Source organism: Rissa tridactyla, chromosome 8 (assembly GCF_028500815.1).
Source record: "Rissa tridactyla isolate bRisTri1 chromosome 8, bRisTri1.patW.cur.20221130, whole genome shotgun sequence".
NCBI lineage: Eukaryota > Metazoa > Chordata > Aves > Charadriiformes > Laridae > Rissa > Rissa tridactyla.
The window spans coordinates 13,650,582-13,663,205 of record NC_071473.1 but is presented as its reverse complement, the minus strand read 5'-3'; the positions used below and the strand labels follow the sequence as shown (position 1 = coordinate 13,663,205).

General features: G+C 44.0%; 1 protein-coding gene across 1 annotated transcript; it reads left to right on the top strand.

Moving 5' to 3' along the window:
- The first annotated feature begins 353 nt into the window (after window positions 1-353).
- Window positions 354-8,775, top strand: LITAFD (LITAF domain containing). Its single transcript, XM_054213227.1, has 5 exons — window positions 354-392; window positions 4,523-4,641; window positions 6,825-6,890; window positions 8,041-8,200; window positions 8,667-8,775. Exons 2-5 carry the CDS (start codon window positions 4,536-4,538, stop codon window positions 8,773-8,775), a joined length of 441 nt encoding a protein of 146 aa, XP_054069202.1. The 5' UTR covers window positions 354-392; window positions 4,523-4,535.
- The last annotated feature ends 3,849 nt before the right edge of the window (window positions 8,776-12,624 follow it).

The following is a 12,624-nucleotide window of genomic DNA, read 5'->3' as shown; positions in this document are numbered from 1 at the left end:
TGTAGTACAGACAGGGCACAGAAAAAGCCCTTTCCAACTTTGTTCCCCCTCTCACATATCCAAGTTGTCCCTACATTTTCTCCTCCTCTCCCAGAAGGTATTTTGTGCCGTGACATCCTGTCTGGGTCTTGGGAGCAGCTCCACTCCTTCAACTGGAATAGAGATAGGCCAGTGACAAGTATTTTTGAAAACTTTTTAGAAACTTCACTTGGAGTCTGCAGTATGAGACCAACAATTAACCTTCTTGCTAGCAAAAGCCTCAGTTGAATAATAATAATTAAAAAAATATATATATTAGTAAATCTTGATCAGCTTTCACAGAAGTACAACATCATTTTTTTAACTAGGTCAATTACTTCTGAGGAAGAACTGCAACAGAACAGAATACCAAGGTAAGGGAAACATTACCTGGACTCCAATAGACATGCACCCATCAAATCCCATCTGCCTCCTCTCCTTTTCAGACTATAATTTCTGAATCTGAATGGAGAAAAATTAGCACTGCGGTGAACTTCAATTTTCAAATGAAATCGTAAATACTTCATTGGCACAGGCTCCTAAGACTAAAACAGAGATGCATCAGCACTCAAGTAATGAGATTTCTGAAATGACTGTTGAGTAGCTCCCAGTTTGCGTTCTGCTGAGCTGAGCTATACCTGGGTCAAAACCGACATGAATCCCATGGGACTCTCCAGGCTCACAAATGCTTCCATTTCAAATACCACAATGTCACCTTTGAAGAAGTGTTTGTGGGAAAAGCGTGTTTCCAACAAACTTGAAATCAAACTGGAAAAAGTTTTTCTGAAAGGGGAAGAATTATTTGCATAGATAGGACTGTCTCTTTGCCCACCACTGCAAACATGCAGCACCTGAAAAACCTTTCTGAAAAATACCACAAAGAGGAGAGGAAAGTCATTGTTCTCTTTTCGACTATTTGAACCATACATGGGAGGTAAAATGACAACTCTGTCAGGACTCCTGAAAAGATTGTCCTCCATGTGTCTCACTTCCCCCTTTACAAAGCACAAATGACGGCGCCTGTGCCCCCCTGCACGCACATGCTGAACTATTGTCATCTGTGGGATTATTTAGCCATCAGGGACGTTTTGGGGGGAACGTGCAGAGGAGGCAGGTGAGAGCTGGAACGTGGGGCCCTGCCATGGAATTTCGGAGTTCAGCAGCTTTGCTTGGCTGCATGACAACCGCTCTTCACACCAGAACACAAGTGCCTGGAGCAAATCCAGAGGAAGATGATGGAAACTGCCATTGCCCATTCTCCCCTAGGATATGTCCTTCCTGGAACATAAAGGCTTTGTCATTTCCACCTTCCTTTCCCTGAATTGGCTCTTTGTGTATATGCCTCAGGGTGTGATTTGCCTTTTTTTTTTTTTTAATATTAATTTACATAGGAATTAAAGTGAGCTTTATTTTCCAGTGCAAATGGATTATACCCATATGTAGAAGAGACTAAGACTTTAGGGGAAAGAAGGCACAGACTTGCTTCGGTGTCCCTGGGACTGTGCATTTCTGCCTGCAAATCAAGCAGCTTGTTGTTGCTTGAGTTGATCTTAAGCGCTTCACATAAACCAAGCCCCTGCTTCAGGAGTGCACAAGGGTCTGCTCTGCCCTCGCAGAGAGCTCCATTTAACTCAGTGTGACTGCAGAGAAGACAAGTACCTCCATAGCTACTAAGTGTGGGCCTTCTAGATATTACTGGTTTCTGGAGGGGAGTTTATAAGACATTTTCCTATTCTTCAGGAACTGCTGCCTGACATTTCTCCTTATGACTTTTTCCTGCGGGGCTACTAACACTGTTTGTTCTCTCCCATATCTCCTCTCCAGCAGATGATCGCATCTGAGAGAGGAAAGTCTCTAGCTCTGATCTATGGCAATAACACAGGTTAGGTGTCACAGCCCCAAAGAACTCTCAGACATCCCAGGCACGGATGCAACCAAAAACTGAGAGTAACCACTTATATGCCAAATGAAAGGGGCTACTGAGTTGCATAAAACACCCTAGAGAATGCATGTCCTGGACCTCTGGACTTGCAGCATTCAGGACCAGTAGGTATCTAACCCCCTGGTACTCTCTCCCAGGTAGTCTGAGGAAGCTTCTGCAGAAGCTGAGGCCCAGCTGCCCATCCAGATCTCCCAGCTTATTTGCTCTAGGACAGGTCCTCCATCACAAAACACAGAGTTAATGGCAGCACATAACAAGACACTGAAAGCAAGCAAATTCAGGGCACCAACTTCATCATCAGCCTGAGGCCCACAGCTTCTGTGCTTGATAGTTCCAGTAGATCAAACACAGACCTGGCATCCAGTGGGACTCCCACACTATTCCTGGCTCTGCTGCTGATTCGCTTCTGCATCTCTTGTCCTATGCATTTAACTGGAAGTATTATACTAATACCTCACTGGGTGGGGCAAGGATTAGTCAGTGTTTGCTTGCATTCAGCTGTTAACTCACAGTGCTCTCACTATGTTAACCATTATTAATCCCTCCTACTCTGTGCCTCATGACAGACCCTTTGCCTGGGCCTACAGTCACTGGACAAAATTCAAAAGCCCTTTCCTCTTTTCCTGTGTCACAGTGAGATGAATTCATCAGAAGTGTCACACAAACTGACACCACCCAGTATTTAGTGTATGGTGTTTAAGTACCGAGATAGCAATAAGCAAAAAACTTGAAGAGACTCCTTATAATTTTGCCCACTGATCCTCATCCCAAGGCAACAGCCCTTGGCCAACACTGCCTAATGCAATCCTGTCTATGATCACACTCGTGAACCCACAGTTACTACTGACACACTGTCTGTCTTCTCTGTAGATCATTACTCTCCCCTGGCTCTCATAGCTTCATCTTACCCAAGCTCTCGATTCTCAGCTTTTCTTTTTTCTTCTCAGTGGGATCCTCATGAAACTTCAACAATGGCCTATTAATGCCTCTGACATTCCAAATCACCTGTTTTAGCTTCTTTAAAACAAGTAAATACCAAGATGCACCTCTCCCTATCCCTCCTCTCCAATCCACATATTAGTAATTTGCTCCAGCATCTTTGGCCTTAATGTGGCCAATGCTGTATTTCTGATTTTTTCTCCACGCCATCCTACCAATTTCCTTTATTGTTCATTCTACTATTGCTTTCCATATCACTTCCCATTCATCCAGATCTGTTAAAATTACATCACTTCTTCCCTAGTGGTATTTTCAAATTCCTTCTTTTCTTCCTCCCTATAAGGACTGATGCTTTATCTCAGCACTACTAATCTGCCCTCTTTTGGCCTCCCCCATATATACTGCCCTCCAACACACCTTGAAAACAGACCTGTTGAGACCATCTTGCCTTGTTCAGCAATTTCTATCCTACTCCAGTGTGACCTCACGTACTTGGGCAGCTTGTGCCGACTTGCCAAACATTATATTTCTCAGTCTCTATTTACTTATCCAAGTGCCTCTTAACAACATAACTCCTCACTTTTCCATCACCAGCGAGGTGAGATGGACACAGTCCTGGTCCAAACCGGGGAAGGTATCTTCACAATGACACAGGACATTTAGCTGGACTGCAAGGAGCTGTGTGGAGTTACCTGAGCTGCCAGTAAACCTGCACCAGACTCGTTTAGCAGCTCTTCACAAACATCTTTGCTCCTTTTTCCCCCAAAACTGCCCTTCCTTGCTGACCTGCATGAAAGGCTGTAACATTCTTCTGCAAAGGAGTCCTAGGGTTAATGTTAGTAGGAAATCAACCAGTCAATACTGGTTCAAGGGACAGCTAGGAATAATTAACGCCATTCCATTTACAGTAATACAAACACACATGTCCAGCTGTGTCCTCTTCCTCCCACTCTCCTTTATTGGGAGGAACTGTTCCTGCTAACACCTGCAAAACACACATATTTTGTGGCCTGATCTTGTTTAGAGCCTCAGGCAGTACAGTCATATTTAATAATGATCTTGCCCAACAAAAGCCTGTCACACTACTGATGAGACAATAGTTTCACAGTACAAAACTGGTCATGGTAATGATGATGATAAGGTTGCACAATAACCCGACGAAAGACAGATCCAAATTGCCACTGCTTGCACTGTTGCAGCCTCTGACTTAATGACACATGAAGGTTTTTCACAGGTGCCCCAAAGTGTGCTCTTACCCTCCTTGATCATTTTGACAATCCATAGAAAAAAATTAGGTTAACTTTTCTGCAAAGGTAACACTTTCAGTCACAAGTTTACACACTTTGAACAGTGTGTTTTCTGGGCAAACATTTTTAGCTTTGCAGCACAAAGAAATATGTAAAGACAGTATTTTCCTGCTCTTCCTTCCCATCTTCCTCATCATGAAGTGTAACAGGAACTGACTGCACTTCAGTCTATAAAAAAGCCAGAATATAAGAACTGCTAATTTTCCTCTAAGTAAAATCTGAGTGTGAAAACCAGGAGTTACAGAAGCAGGCATTGACAAATACAGGGCACTGAAAGTCACTTCCAGCAGATTTCATTTGGCACTATTTTTGGCAGGTGAATTGCAAAGATGCCTAGTGAGAAGGGACGTGTGGAAATTCCTATGATTATGTATGAACCGCGCCAGGAACCCTACACGCAAGAACCCTCTGCACCAGAGTACTGCAGCCAAGAGGGTAAGCAGCTTTGCGGGGAGGGTTTTGGAAAGAGCACCCTCTTGGTGGTTGTGGGGCAAACATTGATAGCTGGTTTCCAGAGTGTAATTGAGCCAGCTGGTAAGGGGCCCAGCCTTGCCAGGACACAATTGGTTAAGCACACACCTGTGCCAGCATATAAAAGCCAGGGTTGGGGTAGGCAAGCTGGTAGGATCTCCTAACAGGAACATCACTTAAAATGTCAAAAAATATTTTTGTTGGTTTAGTTAATGATTTTCCTAACAACACATGCTTTATTGGAAAAGGAATTGCAGTGTATCTCTACAGTAATTTCATATTCCTAACAAGGAAGTGTTCAGCCAGTAAACTTCGTACATGGACAGACTGTATCTTGCTTAGATTATAATCTAGTTTTCCAGAGGACTGGCCTTTTCCCAAATGCTTCTGCTGCCCAGAGCTGCCCTCCCCAGATGAGTCAGTTCTGCAGCCAGGTTCTATACAGAGGAACAACCCCTCCCCATTGCTGTCTCACGGGGGCACATCACTTCTGAAGTGCTGGCAATTCAGCTCAACGACTGCAAGTGAGCATCTGCTGCTTGCTGGGTTGGCTTCTCCCTCTGCAACCAGGCATTGCTCTCACACCTACACAAGTATCTCACAACACTCCTCTGTCTTCTGCCTGCTCCAGCCTACACTCATTGAAAGACATACTGAGATATCAGTGATTTTACCTTTGTTACCTTCCTGCTATTGAGGAAATTGCCATTCTCCAGATAGAACTGGAGCAGAAACCAGAATGGGAGGTCAGATGGATCTAGCAAGGCTAGATTTGTCAGTACTGGAGCTCTAAACTTGACTCGTTTTCAGAGCATTTTAGTCTGATCAGCTCTCTCTGTAAACATTTTTATCTTCAGAGATTTCTCTGGCCTCTTCCTAAACTGAGAAGAGCTTGCAAGAGGTTGGGGAGAAAAAGTCTCACTCATGAGCTGCTCAACCAAGGGACAGGCACTCAACACTCAACTGATCTAGTGGGAGGTGTCCCTGCCTATGGCAGGGGGGTTGGAACTAGATGATCTTTAAGGTCCCTTCCAACCCTAACAATTCTATGATTCTAACAAATCTGAGTTGCAGTGTCTTGTCCTCGCACAGGAAGCAGGTCCTTCACAAAAACGCATTGAGTGATAACTCACTTGTACTAACCGCATTACTCTTCTAGATCAGAAAGAAATTCTTGACTTTTAAATTTTTTACAAATTTGTTTTTCAACAAATAAGCCTCCCTCCAAAAAAACAACCCCAAAACTTAACACACCACCACTACCGTTAAACGCAAATGCCATTGCAAATCTCTACCACTTCTGTCAAGCCATTCAAGGAAACACTGCTAATATTTTTTTTAACTTTGCCACTGTATTTTGTCTCACTTTGGAAAACCCGTTTTCTATCCCATTTTGTAACCCTGTGGGCTTATTCCCTGCTTGGACTTACATTGTTTCTGTCCTGCTGCAGACCATCCTCGTACTTTGATACCACACCCACGCTAGCTGGCTGTGAAGTTTTATTTTGAATGTATTCATGAATGTATTTTTTTATACATTCATTTATTTCACCCTCAGGTAGGCTGATTGCATTCTTAATTTATAAGATTAGTAGAAGAACTATAAAAGCATGAGGTGTCTTACTGACCAGCTTCCCTTCTCTCTTATCCACACAGAAAGAGATGTTTAACTTTTTTCTAGAACAAAGGGTATGATGAAATTACTTGGCAGGAAGTTGAGGGCAGATAAAATTCAAACTAGAAAAAAGGCTCTAAATACTAACAGTAAGGGTAGTAATCACTGAAACTAGTTAGAGGTACTGTGGATCCTTTATCAATGGAATCCTTAAATTAAGACCAAGTATCATTCCAATGTTATGCTGGAACAGATGCAGTTACTGCCTTTGTGTTGAAAAAATTATTTTGTTTCTCAGATTATGTTATATAGAAAGCGAGACTAACTGGTCACTGCTGGCTCTTTTGCCTTTAAAAAAAATCCATGAATCAATTCAGTAGTGTTTTTTCCCTGTCGTGTACTTCACTGACCCATGTCAGGCCTCCCCCACAAGGCACCTCCCCATGCAGCTTCTCGTCAGGCTCCGAAGGGGGCTTTCGGGAGGCATAAGGTGTATGCATTTTTATGTTTTGCCCTGTTTTTCTTTGCACAGGGGGTTATGAGTATCCTTCTCCCCCACCTTACTCCTATCGAGAAACAACTACCATTGAACAACCAGGTAAGTGCCAGGGGACTGTGTTTCTGACAATGTTTATGGTTCCATATGCTAACAGAAGTGAAATGTTTTTTGTTTTGAAATCAACAGAGAAGATGGAATTTTCTGACCCAATCACAGTCTAAGAGGCTGGAAAATTTTCCCAGACATGCTGAAAGATAAACTAAGATGAGAGACTCAGACTCATTTTTCCAGCATTAGCCAATCTACAGAAGCACCCATTTTCTTAAAACCAGCTACGACTTTCAGAACAAATCATTTTAAGTCCAGAATATGTCGTTGTTCCTCTTCTAGTCACCTTTATGGAAGTGAAGAAGCTCAAAGGAAACTCTGAGGAAAGGCTTCAAAGAACAGCCAAATAACATCTCTTAGAGGAGGGACGGAGACGCACACATTTTTAAAAATCCCTAAGACCAGAAGGCAATTAAACTCAGATATGCTATATCCTATCTATCTAACAGACAATACCTTCCCACCCCTGAAGTTTTGCTTCAGGCTGCAGTGTGAATGTACCCTAAACTTGTTTTAGGATTCTTAAAATTCTTTCTTTCACTGAAAATTAAAACACTTCTGAAAAAATTTTCTTCAAGTACCTAACAAGGGGCGTGCCCCTCAAGGAGTGTAACAGAGTCAGGTCCAGACTGAAAAAAACACGAGGGAAGCTACAGACTTTACTAACTGGGGAGAGCGCCAGCATCTGACTGATGACATTTCCACGTTAGAATAACTAATTTGATGAATTTCTTTTAATTACTGAAAAGTTGATCCAGGAAGCTCCCCTATATCCTTCAAATCTCTTCTTCAGGGAGGACATGCGTTTTCATATTATTTTAAATATCAGAAGATAAATTCTCAATGTCAGATTACATCCGCCAGTGGGTGGTGGAGACTGCCTGACTATGGGGATCGTCCCCCAGGCAATTCTCTGTATATGTCCTTATCAGAGTAGGTACTAGCTACTGGTAGAAGCAACATATTGTGATACACAGAACAAGCAGTACAGTGGTTCTTACGAATGTACTTGAAATCAGTAACATGGGTGTCTGTAGAATAGCCATGTTAAGAATTTACATTCTCCAATTAGGACCTTACAACTTGTAAAAGATTTCCCGTGCTTCTAATTTTGCTTCTTCTCATTTCCTCTCAAACTCAGTTTACTTGGTCTCTCAGCCTCCGATCATTGTAGCGGGAATCTTCTCAAGCAAACCAACATCCACAATATGCCCTTCCTGCCGCCAGCACATCACCACACAGGTCACCTACAGACTGGGCAGACTGTCTTACCTTCTGTGCACCAGCTTGTGTATGGTTGGGTAAGCTTTCATGTATACTTTGAGGATTTTTCATAGCGGAAGGTTAAAAAAAATGTCATTAAGAAATAAAAGTTCTAGCTAGTGCTTATATAGACAGTATGCATTTCTTCTCTACTTGATAAGAGGTCATTCTGTCCATTCTACATACAGTCATCATGGCTACTGGGGATGCAAACTTGCTAAATTTAATCGTGTTATTATTTTTCATAAGACAAGCAAAAATTAGTACAACATTGTCTACTTCCTTACTGTAATTTAGAATCAGGCTCAGAGTAAGACTAATGCCTAAGACGTTAGCAGTGAAGATGATTAACTTTTTGGAAGATACTTTCAATATTAAAAGACCTGGGAAAGAAGTGAATTCACGCAGTGAAGAGGCAGACAGAATAAGTCAGAGAAAAAGCACAGATGTAGCCAGCAGAAAGTCAGTGAATCATTCCATGCATGTCCATCTCTTTGGCTGTAGGTGCTGTTTTGGATGCTGCTTCGTACCTCTCTTTATAAGGATCTTCAAGGATGCAGACCATTACTGCCCATGCTGCCAATTTCATATTTATAGATACAAAAGACTATAGAAACAAAATCTGTGCAACCAGATTATGTCTGTTTCCTAATGGTGTAAGATTCTACACATAAAACTACTCCTAGGAAACATATAGGAGTAGGCTTAGGTTCTGCAGCTCCCTGGCTGGTGAATCCATCTGGAGTTTACCATCACATGGTTGGCCTGACTTTAAAACAAAAAGCTTTGAAGACTAATTTACAGTGTCACTTGAATTTATGCTCTATTTGAATCATTGTCCTGAGCAGTGAAGTGACCAGCTAGTGAGTACTGCAGCACTACTACTCCTCCTCTCAAATCTCCAACCTGGCTGGGACACAGACTCTTCTGGACTTTTCAACCCACCAGTAACCGAGAGGTTTGGACACGAACATTTTCGAGAGGCACTTACCTTCTATGCACTGGAACTGACCGGTTGGGATTTCATTTCTCTCTGCTCTTCTTCATATGGGACCTGCCCCTGCAGGGCTGCAGGTGGTACAGTGTAGCTGATTATTTATTAATGAAACACTAAGTTATGAGACTGTCTTTACTGTGTTACATATTGAGGTAAGAAAATAAACCTGTTATTGTTAACAATACTGGCAAAACATCTTCTGCCTGCATTGCTTCCATGAGCTGTTGCATCCAGAGCAGAGACGCAGACCAGAATGGGGCACCCTGTTTACATTAACAAACCAAGAACCAAAAGGCAAACATACAAAGAAGAAAAATCAGCAAGCACAGCTTGAAAAAAAGTCACCGAAACCACAACACAAGGCCCTCACTTTACCTCTTTGCCTTCCTACTGCTGTGCTTCATCTCCCAAACAAAGACTTAACAGACTTTACACGGAACGTTTATTACAATTCTCATCTAAAGTCACTTATCTTGTAAAATCAAATTTCCGTAATTACTTGCCCAGGAGGTGCCTAGACCCTGCTCAGCATTGGCAGCCAGGGCCTGTTTATTGCTGGCTGGAAAGATAAACGGAAGAATAGAAGAAAACCCTCTATTTCAGTGTTTTAACATCGTAAATATTTTTCTGTTAGTACCCTAATTATTGTGGGCGGGTGGCATGTGTGGCAGAGGCTGCTCCCCCTACCACCGCGTTTCATTACCACAGAGGTACCCTGCCCGTGCGCTGAAGGATCCGTAGATACCACGCAGTTAAAAGAACATTAAAACTTCACACTTAGCCTGACGTTAAGTTTGATCAAACTCTTTGTTTTAGCTATTTGGTCAATTTAAGCCATAAAAAGACAACCGTGTACCTAAACAACTACCGGTAATAGCGACTCCAGGATCCTGGAGATCCTCGTAAGGGCAGGACCTGCCGTGGGCCGCTGCCGGCCGGGACCCCGCGCCTCCTCTAGGAAGGGGCCCGGAGCGGAGACGTCCCAACGGGGCGCGCTACCAGCTGTTCTTCTGAAGTCACAGACCGCTCACCTGTTCCCTTTCCTACAGTTTTCACACAAAATCGTCAAGAACTTTCAGCGGTGAGGCAGATCGACCCCCCCGCCCCGGGCGCGGCTGAGGGCGCCGGGCCGCCCTTCCCTTCACGGAGCCCGCCCGCGGCCTGCAGCGCCGGCGGCTGCCCGGCGGGGGCACTGCTGCCGCGGCACGGCGGCAGCGCAGGGGACCCAACGCCCGAAATGAGCTCGGGAATGGCAATCCCCACTGTCCACCCACCTCACACCTGGCGCTCGTCTGTACCACGCTTAGCCAGGAGCACATTTTACAACGGCTTAGCCAAACCAGGCTGCACGCGTGCACGGTCTTTTACTTCAAGAATACCAGAAATGTGGTCTTTGGACTACAGAAACTCCAGTCTTCAGGCTGCAAGATGTGTGAAAAACATACGCTTGCATCAACGCAAGTAAAAACTGCTAAGCAACGCTTTCCCAGGCAACTCCAGCCCATGCAGAGCTGGAGGCTGTGGGTGCCGCAGCGGCGGCCGGCTTGGCACCGCAGCCTGCAGAGAGGCAGTGCCCTGCTGCGGGGCTGAGCCCCAGCGCCCAGGGACACCGCTGAAGAAAGATGCTGCTCATAGCAAGGCAGAAACTGCTTTTAGAGCAGACGAGGTGTGGGCCAGCCCTCCACAGGCCTTCAGCTCCGACGCCGGATGGATCCCACACAAGAAACCCTTCCACTGGCCGCCTCTGGACCTTGGCACAGCAGGTGGTCAAAGGAAGCCGCCTGGAAACAAACTGCTCATTACCTGTGCTTGGATTATTTTTATATTTTATATATTTAGACACTCACAACCTCTAAGAGGAGTACAGGCTTGCTAGTGCCACCTCTCAAGCGAAGTATTTCTAGGAAGGAGCTTTTACGATGGCTCCACGGCCCCACAAGAAGCCCAGGGCAAACACCTCCCCAGCCTTCTCCACCCAGTGGAGCAGCCACCGCCATTCCCTCAGCACCATCCCGGCTTCCACTCGGTAGCAAGGTCGGTCACTCTCCATCCACTGTTGACCCAACCTACTTTGACCTAACGGGAAATAACACCACAACGATTAAATCCACAAGCAGCCAAGCAGATGTCAGCCCAACAGGTTTTGTACCACTTCACACATTTTTTTTAAAGTCTTATGACTTTTCTCCATTTAAAAACCTGGCTGTGAAACAGCAAGCTTTGCTCTGGAGTAGTAGTAAATAACACATCGTGCTGGATAACATTTAGGAGGAAAGATGCACAAGCAAAACCACAAGAATATATACCTAACAAAGAAATTATATATATGATTTAAGATGTGAAGACATTTAACCAAAGTAGTTAGAATATTTTTACACCAATATTTGGAGGCACAGTAGTTTACACAAGTATTTAAAAAAAAATAAAGGCTTCTAACTACAGCTTGGTGGTTCACAAATTTAATTTCCAGCCCTGCTTCTCTAACTTCAACATCACCTGGGACAGAAATTAAGCTGAACACAGCTTTGAAGCCGGATTCAAACATTATCACATGTGAACATTTTCCCCCTTTTCTGACCCTAAAGACTGGGCTGTTTTAAAAGCCAACAATAAATGACACCACACCACTCACACACCAAACACTGACTCTCCCCGCATCAGAATCCTAATGCCTGTTTAGTTCCTCTGAGAAAAAACAAGAGCTAAAAACCCGGAAATTCATTCCTGACACACAATTTGGCTGAATTTTGCAGAATTTCTCTCTTTGATCTAACCAAAATCACCCTGACTTCTGAGCAAGCTATGAGCTTTCTCTACCAATCTTTTCTAAAATGAACGGACATGACACCAATCCAGCGTTTATCCTAGTCTATTTTATTTACACTATATACAGTTCCTACAGAAAATGACTTCTCACAAAGGATTTTAAATAGCAAAACCACGGCATAGCTTAGATGTGGGCAGTGATGCCTGCAGCCAGCGCAGCGCCCGCCGGACAGGCTGGTCCAAGCTCCAGTGGGATGCCGGGGCGGGATGCCGGAGGGGCAGCAGCTGAGGTAGATCCAGTCCACGGGAGGCACCGCATGCTCAGCACGTCCTGCGGCACGACATCGGCCCGATCCCTCCGACGCGTCTTGCAGTGGCGCAGATGCGTCCTGGTGTTGCTAAGCAAGCCTTCTTCTATAAAGGGTGTTTTTGTTGGCTGTCACTCTCTAGTCAGCAACTATATCACTGGTGTGATCTGCTTAGATTTCACAGAATGCTTTGGACTCCCTTAGGATAAAAGGCACTATGTAAATCTACAGGAACAACGCTTGCTATTTTCGTAGGGAGAATTCAGATGGGCCATTAACATCATGTTGCTCCGATGTTGTGTACCATGAAATTACATCCTTATTGCTTAACACTTACATTATCATTAACTTAATTTAATGCATTCGCTATTATCCAGATAATTCCAAAATC

Excerpts from the sequence above, each read along its gene's own strand:
- LITAFD (XM_054213227.1), top strand. The coding sequence starts at position 4,536 with ATGCCTAGTGAGAAGGGACGTGTGGAAATTCCTATGATTATGTATGAA. Across the intron at positions 4,642-6,824 it reads AGAGTACTGCAGCCAAGAGG|GGGGTTATGAGTATCCTTCT; the intron begins GTAAGCAGCTTT and ends TTCTTTGCACAG. Across the intron at positions 6,891-8,040 it reads AACTACCATTGAACAACCAG|TTTACTTGGTCTCTCAGCCT; the intron begins GTAAGTGCCAGG and ends TCTCAAACTCAG.